Source organism: Micropterus salmoides, unplaced genomic scaffold, assembly GCF_014851395.1.
Source record: "Micropterus salmoides isolate LMB-PRFRI ecotype aquatic unplaced genomic scaffold, ASM1485139v1 Ms_hic_scaffold_12, whole genome shotgun sequence".
Classification (NCBI taxonomy): Eukaryota; Metazoa; Chordata; class Actinopteri; order Centrarchiformes; family Centrarchidae; genus Micropterus; species Micropterus salmoides.
In genome coordinates, this window is record NW_024040263.1 from 25,023,091 (window position 1) to 25,037,442 (window position 14,352).

The 14,352-nt window shown below is 41.0% G+C and overlaps 3 protein-coding genes and 1 long non-coding RNA gene across 4 annotated transcripts; 2 read left to right on the plus strand and 2 right to left on the minus strand.

Annotated features, from left to right (window-relative positions):
- Positions 1-56: 56 nt before the first annotated feature.
- On the plus strand, positions 57-3,005 carry LOC119899589. Its single transcript, XR_005443875.1, has 2 exons — positions 57-309; positions 421-3,005. It is a non-coding gene; the product is annotated as an uncharacterized LOC119899589 (long non-coding RNA).
- Positions 3,003-6,127, minus strand: LOC119899587 (calcium homeostasis modulator protein 1). The gene is made up of 3 exons (XM_038714207.1): positions 6,006-6,127; positions 4,745-5,332; positions 3,003-3,540 (listed from the first exon to the last, which is right to left on the minus strand). Exons 2-3 carry the CDS (start codon positions 5,288-5,290, stop codon positions 3,034-3,036), a joined length of 1,053 nt encoding a protein of 350 aa, XP_038570135.1. The 5' UTR covers positions 5,291-5,332; positions 6,006-6,127; the 3' UTR covers positions 3,003-3,033.
- Positions 6,128-6,945: 818 nt separating this feature from the next.
- On the plus strand, positions 6,946-9,561 carry LOC119899590 (inositol 1,4,5-trisphosphate receptor-interacting protein). Its single transcript, XM_038714209.1, has 2 exons — positions 6,946-7,054; positions 7,308-9,561. Exon 2 carries the CDS (start codon positions 7,320-7,322, stop codon positions 9,279-9,281), a length of 1,962 nt encoding a protein of 653 aa, XP_038570137.1. The 5' UTR covers positions 6,946-7,054; positions 7,308-7,319; the 3' UTR covers positions 9,282-9,561.
- LOC119899914 (zona pellucida sperm-binding protein 3-like) lies at positions 9,405-12,309 on the minus strand. Its single transcript, XM_038714747.1, has 9 exons — positions 12,305-12,309; positions 11,764-12,256; positions 11,569-11,675; positions 11,300-11,400; positions 10,459-10,642; positions 10,260-10,383; positions 10,089-10,177; positions 9,827-9,900; positions 9,405-9,568 (listed from the first exon to the last, which is right to left on the minus strand). The coding sequence occupies exons 1-9, from the start codon at positions 12,307-12,309 to the stop codon at positions 9,405-9,407; spliced, it is 1,341 nt and encodes a 446-aa protein (XP_038570675.1).
- Positions 12,310-14,352: the final 2,043 nt, after the last annotated feature.

Consider the following 14,352-nt stretch of genomic DNA (forward strand, 5'->3'; position numbering starts at 1 on the left):
GTGCTCCTGGATCCCAGTGGAAATGATGTCATCACAGGAGAGGGATGAAGAGACAAAGAAATGCTGTTGAGAAGAAATGATTGTTTTTCAGATGCCTCATACCATGTGGTATTCAGGAGTTGTTATTGTGAAAAGCTGGATCTCACTCAGTCACAATGTCACAAACAACACAGGCTGCTTGGTACCAGGAAATACTTACATTTACAGCAGAAAAGGGCCTCTTTGCCTTCACTTTGCGTCAGTAGTCTCGTCCCCTTCCCAAATTAAATGACATCCACCGTTCAAAATGACAGTCCTCGTCCAAGGAAGGTAATTATCTGGCATTAATCTGTGCTTTGTCTTCCTCCCGAAGCTGCTTTTTTAACAGGATTTTCACAAGTCTCATCCCCCTCTCCTCTCCTCTGTTGTCTCCTTCTCGAGTCCTCTGATCTTGCAAAGGGTATTCCTCCTCAGAATAGAAGCCAGAGATGTGCTTCCCTCTAAGCCCAAACAAAGTGAGGACAGCTCCATGCAGTCAGCAACAATCCTCTAGCTGGGTTTGGTATTTTGCTGGTGACTGTGTGTTTGTGTGTCAGTCAGTGCATGTGTGTGTGCACGCGTATTTATGTCTGTGTGTGTGTGTGTGTGTGTGCGTAAGGGAGGATCCTACTCTCCCTCTAACCATCTGCTCCCTCAATTGAGAAAGAAAAAAATCAGAGACAAAGGTGGTGTGTTTGTGCAAGTATGTCTGCCTGTGTTGTATTCTCTCTCCCACCTCCAGCTGGCTTTGTCGTGGCAGGCTTCCCCCCGTCCTCTTTCAATCCCTAATGGTGCTCAGAGAGCCTGAAATTCGCCTTTCCCTTCCTCCCCTTGCTCTTGCTCTTTCTCGGGTTTGTAAACAGATCTCTGCTCATGTGACCAGCCGTTTTGCCTCGCAACTCTCCTCTCCCTCAGCCCTCCCTCGCTTCCTCTATCCTCCAATCTGTAGGCAGAAGGAAGGCAGAATGAGCCAGACACTGACGAATGGGGCGCCTGCAAGCATGCTGATGTGTTTGTGTCTGTATGCGCACACCCCTGTGCATGTATATGTGAGAGGGAGACAAGAGAGACATTTGCAGCAAAGTCAAGGGAGACCTTGGTCGGTAACATGCGCATGGCTGATGTCCTGACAACCACAACAAAGCCATCTGTGTGAAGTGGAGGTCAGCAAAAGAAGAGATGATGCAACCTCAGTCAACATTTCCTTCCTTCACATGCGCACAGATTGAATTTTAAGACCCTCGGCAGATTATTTTTCATGTTTGCTTTGTGTGATCTATATATAAACATCATGTCACTCTTGAGGAGGAAGAACAAGGCAGGTAGAGCAGCAAAGAGGGGGGGAGGTGTCTCTGTCGATAGAGGGAACAGAGGAGGAAGCAAGATGTGAAGGAAAATAAAGTCAAGAGGAAAAAGAGGGAGAGACACAGAGAAAAATCACAGCTTGGACAAAGACATTGCCTGCACGTCCACCCCCACACCAGCGGCCCTGGCCGCCAATTCGCTGAGGGAACAGCTGCTGGGCTACTGGGCGAGCTGTTAGACGGTCAAGGGGAGTGCTGCTTCGCCAATCCCCAGGGGAGGGAGGGAGGCTTCAATGGGATCAATGCCATTTTCATTCACCCTCCCTTCCACCCCCCCTTGCTAGTAATGACTTTACTGCTGAATACTGAGCAACAGCTGGTTTGACTGCACAGATGCATGAGCATAAATACAGCCCTGAATATACACTGCATGCATTGTTGGGTGTTTACAGGTTTTAGAATTAATGTGTGTTGTTGCCACAGAGTTGTGTTGTCATTGTTGGCATGCTGAAGGGTGGTGGTTTTGGTAACAGCATGCCCTCTTGTGAATTATGATGAAATCACCATTGTAGCAATAGCTTCCTGCAGATATACAGGATATGAAAGTGTTCACAGGTTATTCATATCAGAGACATTTTCATATTCAACTGTAACTGCAAAATTGCTGTAAACAATAATTGAAAAGGCCTTTTCAAATATAGAAGACAATTCCTCAGTGTTTTAGTAGAAAGGGTTTTACCAGGAAATGACATGAAACTGGGCACTGAGCAGGAAAATGAGAAAGGGAGAAAGATGCAAATGTTGACGTTTTGTTTGTGACATGTAAATAGTTTTGGCTGTTACAACCTTTTGTTTTTGCATAAATCATAGTTATGCCTGTTTGGCAAACACTGTAGATAGTTTGTGGGGCTATCTGCTCATGACAAGATTTAAGGCCAGAAACGTTTTTGCAAAGCATAATAAACTAACATTACACACATGTTCTAATGGAAATATTTTTTTTATGGCCAATTTATGATATCAACCACCATAACCTTATGATTCCTTTTTTATTTGTAACAGAAAGACTGTGTTATAAACGTTACATAGTCTCGCTTTAAAGCAAAGAGCAGCTGGGGCTTGAAGTGCATGCAGCTTTTTTCTTTGCTCATATGACCCCTGTTAACTTTTTGGGGAATATTTGTGGTGGCCCCGCACTTGAGAGGACCACAAACAGTCATTAGTGTTAACAATGAGAACTCGCCAGTGTGTTGCAATAATGATTAACTATCACCCTGATACAGCAGCTCTACTTCTGCAGAATTTTGCTTAGTTCTGTCCCTCAGAGAGCAGTGTGTTTTCAGTAATTCAAGACTTGTTGTAGAGAAAACACAGTTGCACCAACAGTAAAAACAAAACAATCTTCTGAATAAACTGAGCTGTATGTGGACCAGAAATGTTGACAAATTCTTTCATTTTGTGGGGATCATGCTCAAGTATTGGACCATTAGTCAAATCATACATTGCATTGAATTAAATTTATTTTCATTTATATGTTCTATGCAATGAAGTAAAAATCTAATTCAACTGAATCACAAAATTATATTTCTAACTAACTTTTTTACAAATTATCAAATGTAAAGTTGTTGGCTATAGAAACAAAATGACTTCTGGCACTGAAACAATAAAAATGTCTGAAAGTTGCAAGCTTTTCTCTGTCTTGTTGAGCTCTTCAGACCTTACTGTAATACACTGCCCATTCCTTTTTCTCCACATTATGGGTGTGTCCCTTTACAAATCCGTTTGCTACTCCATTGGCATCTCCATTCAGTCTGCCTTTGTTTTCACCATCTATTTGGTCCTTTCTCAGAGCCAGAGCGGGCTTACAGGTGTGCCAGTTCCATAAAACTTTATTCATATCATCCTGGGCCATGATACCCAGAAGCTTTTCTTCATCACTCTTTTTCTCTTCATCGTCGTCGCTGTTGTCCTTGCTGGAGTGAAGGTGGTGGAGGTTGCGCATCTCACCGCTGATGTTCTCAAAGTACTGGTGGATGCAAACCTTGGCAAAACTCTTGGCATGCTCCTTACAGGTATCGTCGAACATCTTGCGCTCAATGTCAATGTAATGAGACCAGTATTTGGTCTTGAGGAAGGCGGCTTGAGTAAAGCATGGTCGAATAGCTCGGATCAGGAAGGCAGTGAAGGTCATCATGAGCAAAAACATCCATCCACATGCCTGTAAAATATTTAAGTTAACAAAATGACCACCATTCTGTGTACTCACATTACTATTATATGAACAAAATATAGATTACAGAGAAATGGACTTTTTTTAATAGTTTTTTTTTTGTTGTTGTTTGTGTTCTTGCAGATACTGAAGTCAAATAGTCTAACGTGATCAAAAAAGCATATTGAAGAGCTTCTTGACAGTTTTATAGCTCATTAACCGAAACTGTATATCAGTAGACTTTAGAGACATGTTACTTTTAAGCCTGTATAATTGCCCTTCGGCTGATCAAAGACCTAAATAACAGTGTGGGTGTTTTTGGATGGATTGAAATAGGTCCCAGTTCCATGAATAATAAATTTAGAAGCTTATCTAGACCTCTAATAAGCGAACAGTAAAGCTTCAGTGAGCTCAAAACGCAAAGTCGGGTGGGGAGATTTAAGCTAAGGACAGTTTATGAGGAATAAAGCAAGGAAAGTTAAATTTGCTTAGCCATCACATCCTGTCATGAAGTTGGAGTGTACCCTGCTGAAAGTGTCCCAACTTTTGGCCACACTTAATATGTATTTGAAAGAAATGTAAAAATGTATTATCTTTAAGCTACATTATAATTGCACTTCTAGTCAGACACATACGGAAAACACAAGGATGACTAAATCAATATTTCTATTGTGCTATTGTATAATCCACATGTTTCATTATAGAGTAATACTGAGGACATTAACAGTATCTTAAATAGGCCTATTTATTAACAGCAGTCATTTTGACGTGTCATAGCAGGAAAAGCACAGGTGTTACTAATAATGTTAACGGTGACTCTTATATTCAAGTGACCCAGTAAGTCATGACAGTATCATCATGCGTAACACAAGGACCCTGAAACTGAACATGTCAAAATGTTTTCTGTAAAAAAAAAAAGGACCATGCTAGCTACAGCGCTGTTCTTGTTGCTGACTAAAAAGTAAAGTCTAGCCATGTTGTCAGGGTTACCTCGCCTTGCTGACCCCAAATTTCCAAATAACCATGCTAGCTTATAAATTCAACTTTCCCCCCACATTTCACCAGAGTTCTTCCTGTCAGGTTTGCCATTTAACCAACGTTTGGTCTTTAAATGGTTTCATTTGTCTCCAGCTCTGTCTCTGTCAAAAGCTTGTCAGCTCAGTCTAAAACCATTCACAGAAAAGTGACAAACAAAATCAGCAAGCAAAGTTACCTGTGATATACACTTGATGTATCGTGATGCTGCCACACTTATTTCCTGATGCTCAAATAGGTCTTTGCAGGGAATCCTCGCCAGCAGTTTCATCTTTTCTGTCTCGGACATCCCGGCAAAAAAACTGTAATTGCCAAACTTGTCAATATCCAGGTTGATGCTGAAAGCACAGAGGAAGCTCTTCCCATCCATGAGAGTGACAGACACCCACACTGCAGGTGCTATCAAGGATCTCTGTGTGATTGAACAAAACATATAGCGAAGGATTGTTGGATCCTTTGTCCGTTTCCCCGTGGGTCTTTTCCACTCCTCTGCAAGTACTGATACATTATTGTTCAATACAAAACCTAACATAAAGAACCATATAGGTGGAACGATAAGCAGTCCGATCCCATAGCTGTAGTTGTATTCTGGCATACAGGGGCAGCTGAACTCAAAGGCAGAGTACATCTGTGCACTAGCTAGTGCCATGATACCACAGATCCCATTCATAAAAGATTCCTGGTTGGATTGGAGGAACTGGAACATCATACGAAACTTATCCATCTTGGGAGATGCGCTGGATCTTTGGTTCAGATCAACTTAAATCTGTGAAAAGAAGTACAGTAGGAAGTTTTAAATCAGTTAATATTTGCATCATAGCATGCTGATTCTTCTGGCGCAGATAATTCACTTGAGAACAATTGACCTTTATTAATGTTTAATACACTGTTTACTAATACATTGTTTCATAAAACATTGGTAAACAATTTTTGTAAATGAGGTATAAGCAATAAATTAGAACATTGTTCAATCGACAGCTTGTGAATTATCTCTTTCCAGTAAGCCTACAACAGAGGTTAGTAAATCAGATGTTGATAAATCAAAGTGATAAAGGGTGCTTATAATAATCCATTAATCTGTCAATAATTAGTATAATAATATAAAATACAACAATTTTGATGCTCTGTGTGGCTGTCAATCCAATAGTTCTTATTAATGTCTTAGTACTATTCTGTTAAGAATTAGTAAATTATTTATTAACTATTATTAAAGTCATTATAAACACTTTATAGAGTGCCTTAAAATAAAGTACTACCATAATCACACATGCGCATACTGACCTATGACTCTTAAATGAAACCAACATTCATGCAGATATATCCCAATTTCATCAGATTGATATAGATGATAATCCAAAGCCAGTCATCTCTAAATAATGTTTAGAAAGTCACATCACACAACCAAATCCATACACACACACACACACACACACACTTACCTATTTTCTTACAAATGGATGAACGGAAGAAAAGGAAAAATTCTTGTAACCACAACGTTCGTCGTAAATAACTAGTTCTTTATATACTTAGACATTGTTGCTCTGACCGACAGAGGTATTTCTCGAACTCTCTGGGGTGGTGTTCAAAGCTGACCACATTATCTGTCATCATGCCCCTCCCTTCACAGGCACCTGTTTCTAGTGTGACGTAACAAAACATTCAACCCACACTTTCTCAAAGTAATGTAAACCTGTTGCATTGCTCAGAAAACACTTCTGCTCAGTCCTTTCACAATATAAATTAACGTATTTTCTTACTTATATGACTGTAGATGGGTAGTAGTGTTAACTCAACTTATCTGAACTGGGGATGCAGTGTTATTCAGAAGTGGCCACAGTGATCCAGACATGCAAAATGGTCTCAAACCATGCAAATATCTGTGGCAGCTTTGGCTAGAAAATTTGGTTGTTGTCCAAGAGGTGAAGGTTGAATATGTTCCACTTGTTTAATCAGAACCAAATAAATCAAGAGACAATAGTTAGTAGACAATAATTTGGAGCCCTTCGAACTCAGCTGCACCCACTGAATGGGCCAGAGCTCGACAAACCAGTTTGAAGCTCACAAGAGGATAAAAGGCAGGGGCTTACTCTCCTATTCATAGACACAATTCATTTATCACACATAATGTGGGGTAATGCTTGGTCCTTTATAACTTAACATAATATTTTGTATAAACTGTCCATGATTCATTCAGAGACTCAGAGTAAATGGTTCATTTCAGACTACACTGAATCTTCACTTAAACTTACAGGAAGTCTGTGCGATCTCTTTTTTTTCTGTGTATTGCGCAGGAAAATGTCACAGCAGAGCACATGGGTAGGGTGTGCAGGAAATAAGTCACGAAAGACAACCTACAACTACATCTAAAATAGGAACAAACCACTGAGCCTGTAGCTGTGCAAGGTTGGTTTCTTGCTTCCTTCTTTGTTCACTCACTTCACTCATTACCGGAACATCTCACTATTTTATTGATTCATCACTTCTTTTGGTGGGTATTTTCGTTCTTCTTTATTGTTCCGCAGTAATAAATGGCATTTTACATATAATGTAATCACAGAATTGAGGAAAGAAGATGCTTCAAGGCCATCGAGGAAGCAGCTTCTTTCTTACTTGCTTTGCATCGTTGTGAGCTTTGCCATAAAGTATATTTTACATATAATTGCAAGGGTTTTCATTCAATCTTTTGTTCTTACATATTTCATATTTGTAACAATTCTTTATGCTGTTTGACTTATTCACAGACAGTATTGACGATGCACAGCACTCTGCTGCGAGTGTTTGTGGTGGCTCTGGGTCTCCTAACGCACCCAAGAGATGACCCCGGGGTTGAGGAATGGGGTGATATCACCACAGTGGGCATGCAAAAGCATGAAGAGAGGCTGCTGAGAGGAGAAGAAAAACTGGACCATGAAATGGCACATATCAGTAAGGAAAGGATGTATGCTGGGCCTGGAGATGACACTCCCAAGGAACTTGTTGATCGGTCTGATCAGCAAGTTACTGAAAAAGATAAAATGTCAGACTTAGATGATGTGAATGTCATAAAACAGCAATCAGAGGAAGACAATGTTGATCACAAATTACAAGAAGGGGGATATTTTATAGCAGATTTGGATCAGCAACAAAACTCCAAAAGTGAAGGTGAGACTGCTCTGAAAACGTCACAAATTGACCATGAGCAAAAGGGAAATTTACAGCTGGACATGAGGAGTAAACAGGGAGAAGATGACTCTTTTACAGACCCAAGCAGACCACACAGGCAACAGGAAAAGCCGGAAGAGAAGGAAATGTTCAGCTCCAAAGAACAAGAATCAGCTCTGTCACACCTTCACACCAAGACATCAGAAAATGAAACTTCAGAGAACACCATCGCTGACTGGGAGGGGGATTATCTCTGGTACTCATGGAACATATTCTCCATCATCTCCATGATCCGCTTCTTTAGGAAATACCTAGAAAGAAATTCCCAAATGAAGAAAGAAGAAACCAGGGCCTTCCCAGAGACCTGCATGGCTGCTGAAGTGCCACTGCCAGACAGCCACACTCTGCAGCGATTTCATTCTAAATGTATTCAAGTATCATCCAATAACAAATGGAAGGAGGATGAGTTTTTAGAGGGGTTTGCAAATGATCTATTGGATGCTATGAGGAGTGTCTGTGATAGCAATGACGGTATGTTGATTGAGGACTTTCAGATGGTGGGTGTGTGTGATATCATCGTTCCCTTTAGCCCACCTGACCCTTATAGTTTTCAGTGTCTGCTGTGGAACAACCAGGCGAGTGACGAGCTGCTAGATATGCAAGTCTGTGGCCAAATAAAACTGGTAGAAAATAAGAAAATCCAAAATGGCTGCCACTGTCAGTCTCCTGATGCAGATGATATGGTTTGCCTGCTGCATTGTGAGACTGCGAAAGTAATGACAAAAATTACTGATGTTTGTGATGGACTTCTGTGCATGAAGAACTCCCCGTTCTTGTCAAAATCACTGGTTACCAGATGGTTTCAGAGCGCTATCAAACAAGCGTGGGCACTGATTTCACATAAGTATGAGTTTGAGCTTAACATCCGCTACATTGATGCTCCAGGTGCTCTGGTCATTCGATTTAGATCAGGGAAGAAGCTAAGCTTCAGTATGAATCCTGTGGTTAAATTCAAAACCGATGCTCATTTCTTCATTACTCCTTGCTCCCCAAAGAACTTGGATACTTACTGGACACTCTCCCTGACAAGCCATCTTGATAGTTTCTTTGAACACATGGCTAGACACCTGCCTGGAAATTCATGCCACAGTCAAACTCTTGAAATTGCCCAGTTCCTTCACCGGAAACAGGCAGCACTGTCTGGAAGTAGTGTGCTCAAGGAGGTTCATTTCAAAACTGCACTAATGCATCTGCTTTTGACCAGAGCCCCATCACAGTGGAAACCCAACGTTGGGACTTCCAGGCTACGAGATTTGTTGGCCTTCATGGAGAGAAGCCTTGAGAACAAGCAGTTGAACCATGCCCTTATTGGGAACCCCTTGACACAGAAAATTATTGAACTTCCTGCTGAATTCACTAAAGCAAAGACTGTGAATCTCTTCCATCCCCTTGTGGTACACAACTGCATCTACAGAGATGCAGTGACACATTTTCAGGAAATGCTTAGAAATGCAGACTTGCTCATACATGAATATGCTGGGCAGTGTACAGACAATGCCAGTTGCGCCATTTAAAGAGTCATAAGCATTAAGATTTTAAATTCTGCTTTTATTCTCTTCTGTCAGAGTGAATGAGTTATGTCATGATAATAGCAAGTGATCCATTTCTCATTTAAAAATCATGTCTACATAATTCTGTCAGTAATCATTTTCCCATCGCTTTAAGTCTTCATGCTCTGCCACGTCGGGGTCAACAAAACTGAACGTGTCAAGGGAATTCATCCGAGGGTCAACCGCTGCATAGTCATCCTTGCCGCTTGCGACGACCTCCCAAGAGTGACTTGAGATCATACCCCTAGAAGCTGTAAAAATACAAGAGGATAATTGTCAAGAGTAGCTTTCAGTAAGGAGTCATTTTATGCTTTTGATTCTGCATGATTGTCAAGGGATGAGTACTTTTGGATTTGCATCAGTATTGCCTGTAGAAAGTGAACGCTTCAAGAATTGACTGCCTAGGAACAGCTCTGTGCCTAGTCAGGGAGCATGTCTGAAGTTACTGCATTTCATACCAAGATGTCCTCAAGACCCCTCCCCAACAGACAGACAAGTTGAAGACGTACCCTTAGGCTGTGCCAAGGAGCAGGTCGAGTCACAGCAGGTGCACACGGAGTCATCAGAGTACAGCTCCTTCCACCTAAACCATAACAGTGTCAGCAATATTAGATGGCAAACTTGATGGACAAAGCAGATCACAGTGAGCACATACTGGAAATACACACCGAGTTCTTTTGGCAGTCAAGTACACATGAAACACTTCCTCCTACAAGACCTTCAAAAGCAAGCTACACCTGTGAGGTTTTACTTTAGCCAGAGTCAACTCACGTTTTGGTCGCTGGATCATAATTGCAAGCCTTTGAGCCCTGAGTTGGAGTACGTGTCCCCACAGAGATCTCGCAGTGCATGTAGAGTTGCTGAAAGACAATGAGCATTAATGGCTACATGTGTTCATTATTTGACAGCATTGAGCTCTGTACAACTACCTCTTGACAGTACCTGTGAGGAGGAAGCGGAAACGCCATTCTTGAAAATCAAGGCACCCAGACTGAATTTCTGGACCATCTCTGAGGCGCCAGCGAGGAACCTTGACTGTTCGTTCTCTTTGCCATCAATCATGCACCTGTCGAGAAGACACATTTACCTCCAACCACCAAGTGACAGGCCCATCTTATACTGAAATCATTTCAAACCTTACCCTTGGTTGTCAATGACCGTATATCGAGGATTTGAATTGGGGTCTCGGGAGGCTGTCACAAAGCACTTGTCGATGTATATCCTCTGGCCTCCCAACTGTGCAGTGCGGTCAGGTTGCGTGGCCTCAAAGTACATCGGCTCGCCCAAGGTGAAGGTTTTGGTTCCAGTGATTTCATTACCTGATGCTGTGGCAAAGTGAGGGACATCACTTGACAATAGAGACACACAGGGCTGCTGCATGCATTTGCTATGCAAGTAATGCAATTGGTTCCTTTAAGCTCCAGCAGAATATGCAGTGATGAGTTCTGAGTACTTGTAGAACATGCTTTAGTATTTTATGCTGGCATATTTTGAGTACACTTACAAATGCTTGACAGATCAGGTGCTAGGGTGCCTTTTCTAAAATGGTAAATATTTGACTCCAGGGTTTGTCTAGCTTTGGATTCATTTTGAACACAGCTTCTCATTTGTGTCAAATACAGGTGTGCATTTAGCACCCCATGTAATCCTTGTCCACACAAGTTTTGTCAGACATCTTTGTTGCCCATTAAAGAACCTGATTTATACCACCTCAGAAGTACGTCATCATCCACATTAACCTCACCATGTTACAAAACTAAGGATAATGTACATTTTGTAGCGCTCCCTCTGTCCAAGTTGCACATCTATACTTTGAGCAGCACTTTCCTAGCCTGGTTAAGTTTAGAAGTGTGCATTTGCAAGTTACCACTCCTTTCTGCACTTCAGAGCTCCTAATTTCAAAAAAAAGAGACAGTGCTTCTGATAACAGGCCTTGTGCTGAAAATACTGGGTGATGGTGCATTTAAAACATGGGAACATACCATCTTGAGGAGTAAGGGTGAAACTAGTTTTAGGTTGGAGTCGTTTGAAAACTGCACCCATGCGATCAGGATAGAAGCCAACTTTATAGGAGTGGAAAAACCTGCAATAGTCAAGTGAAAACTCACAATACAAAATTTGAAGACAGAAGTCATTGATTGCCCTGTAGTCTTGCAATATGTCCTTGGTCTTAAATGCTGGTAGTTAAGATTTGTAATAGAACTAAATTACACAATCATACTAAAATTAAGGAACCTAATCTAAATCTTACCTGGGATAGTTACAGTTCAGGGGAATATCAAATGGCATTTCCCTTAAAACTGGACCGGTTGGCCTGTAGTGGAGCACATTGCTAAAGGACAGATAATCTGGATGACTCTGGAACATAAACATTCACATGTTGGTTGCAGTCACAAAATAGAACTAACTGAATGATACAGCAATTGAGAGGAACAGCTTTACCAACCTTTTTCTCAAATCCACAGTCAGTTCTCAGAAGGTACTCAAGGTAGTAATGTTCTTTGGTACCTTTGTTAACAGGACAGGTGCCTAGTTTCAAGTATTTGTATGCGTCACGAGTCTTAAAGACCTCTCTCCTGATTCTCACATACATTCTGTCAACATGACACAGGATTTCAACCAACTTTGTCCCGGCTGTTGCGCCAATTGCCGGAGTAGGGGCAGCAGTCACAAGTAACATTTCGTTAGCCAAGTTAGGGAGGCTTCTGGCACCCTGTTCTGGCTTGAAAACCTGTTTCAGGGTCTGAGAGGCTGGGACAGCCAGATACTGAGGAACATTTTTGGCTTCAGGTGATCCACTACCTGATGCACTCCTCAACAATTTGGTTTCAGGTGCAGGGGCTGGTGTCATTTCTTTACTCATCATTGTCTCCATTCTCGCCCACACTAATTCAGGATCTTCCAAAAATAGGCCATCCTCAGATCTACTTTCAAAAGAACTACAGGCAGAACAAAACAGCAACAACAAACACACAGCAGGTACTAACTCCATTTTCACTCCAGCAGCTGCCTTCAACTACAACTGACCCCTAACCTAAACAGGGCATGTATGATGGTAGTGTTTCACCTGGCTTTTATGTTCTGCACTTAAGAGATAATTCACACAGCTGCTGTAAATTCCAATCAAGAACAACCAATGAGAGGTCACCAATAATAATCCCCCTTAACGGGCTTCCTTTCCCTGTAAAGGCTTATGTGTTATACACCAGTGTGGGTTTGCAAAGTGCATGTGTCATTTCTAAACCAATTGTACAACGTGCAAAATAAAGTATAAATTAAGTCAGTCCCTTCAATTTACTCAGTAGGTAGGGTTAACTTCTCTTCCCTCTCTGGTGAGGCAGCAGCAGAGCATTTCCACCCACGTCTATCATAGCCTCTATGGACAGATCAGTTGCTTCATTATTAATGAAGTATCTTGTATTGAATATTAAATAAATCGAGACATAAAACTACAATAAACCCCAAAAACAATGGTGCAAAAGACATAGTTACTTTATTATGTTACAAAAAATCCCGGTCCTACAGAGAAGCTTAGGGCTCTCGATGAAATTTTCTAAATCGATAGATCAATCCAATTAAAAAGATGGGTGGTTGTGGAAAGGTGGGCTAGGCTAATAAGCATTAAATGAGGCATGTAAGTAAGTTTTAAATAACATGTTGTTCCTTTTATTATTTTTTTGAAATCGTAACCGGATGTTACGCAGCGCATGATGCCGCTACCAGGAAGTTCCAACACAGTCCTGTTAGCTGGACGTTGTGGTCGGAGGCTGAAAATCCCTCGTTGGCCTTTTCATTTATTAACAAAGTGAAACAATCGTATTTGGTTTGGAAGAGTATGTTTCAATGTAGGATGACACAGTCTCGCTTTTACTTTGTATCCCCTGTTTGTGCTAAAATGCGTTGTTGTCGTTCTGTTAGCCGACTAGCTAACAAGCCAGCTAACAGTTAGTTAAGGTTGTTTTGATGAATAATTATTGTGAATAGTAACGTCAGCGGCGGCTGGACTCCAGTGCTAGTAACATATAGTGATGGCAAGTTCGACTCTTTACAGACTCGTTCATTCAAATCTTGTTCATGAAAATGAACTAATCTTTTTTTCAGTCATTTCGTTCATTTGAACCAGGCTGGTTATTGTGGCGCTGCAGCCCTCTAGTGGGCGATTAAAAAACAGCGCCGTTCTCAAACATGGAAGGCTGCCTGGCTTGTTTTATTTGACAAAGTATAAAGCACAAATTCACCTCTTGATTACTGTATATCATCATTATATAACCCCCCCTGGGCCCACAACCAAATTCAAAACATGTAAAAACCACAGAAATATGTTGTCAATATGTAATCACCGCTACTCCGGCTAAATCCTTCCATTTTCACAATCTTTCCCGAGTAGGATACAACCAGACCTGCCATATAAAGGCTTATGTATATAATTACTATCATCATTCATACAGTAGCCTAACGTCCCTGAGTAAAATATTAATATTGGATTAGCAAATTATTATTATTATTAAATTGGTTGAATTTTAATAAGAGTGTTTTTATTCATATAGTGTATCAAGCTTATTACTTCAATATATTTACTGCAAATGATATATTTATATCTGTCTCTAACTTCTTTAAGCTTGATTTTGCTAAAAAGTTTGCTACTTCATTTCCTTCAACTCCAGCATGTCCAGGGACCCAGCAGAACATAACAATGCTACCAATCATTGTAATTCTAAATAATACAGCTAGAATTTCACTTATGATATCAGGACGGGCTTTTGCTTTACGGCCTTTCAAGGCCATCAGGGCAGCTGCAGAATCAGAGCAGATTAAGGCTTCTCTTTTTTTCACATCCTCAATCTACCACAGAGCCCAAAGAATCGCCAGTAGCTCTGTTGTAAAGACATAACTTCTGTCTGTTATTCTCTTGCTAATCCTAAAATCCAGTTGAGCTATATACACCCTAGAACCTGCTCTCCCACTCTCTGGTTCCCTGGCACCATCTGTAAAAAAAATTCAGATATTATCCCTTCCCACTGTTCAGATATTGTTC

Bases quoted from the DNA above. Each gene is read 5' to 3' on its own strand.
- LOC119899587 (XM_038714207.1), bottom strand. From the start codon at position 5,290: ATGGATAAGTTTCGTATGATGTTCCAGTTCCTCCAATCCAACCAGGAA. The intron at 3,541-4,744 runs GTAACTTTGCTT...AATATTTTACAG, and splicing joins ACATCAAGTGTATATCACAG to GCATGTGGATGGATGTTTTT.
- LOC119899590 (XM_038714209.1), top strand. From the start codon at position 7,320: ATGCACAGCACTCTGCTGCGAGTGTTTGTGGTGGCTCTGGGTCTCCTA.
- LOC119899914 (XM_038714747.1), bottom strand. The intron at 11,676-11,763 runs GTTGGTAAAGCT...TTTATGTTCCAG, and splicing joins ACTGTGGATTTGAGAAAAAG to AGTCATCCAGATTATCTGTC. The intron at 9,901-10,088 runs GTGAGTTGACTC...GTTATGGTTTAG, and splicing joins TATGATCCAGCGACCAAAAC to GTGGAAGGAGCTGTACTCTG.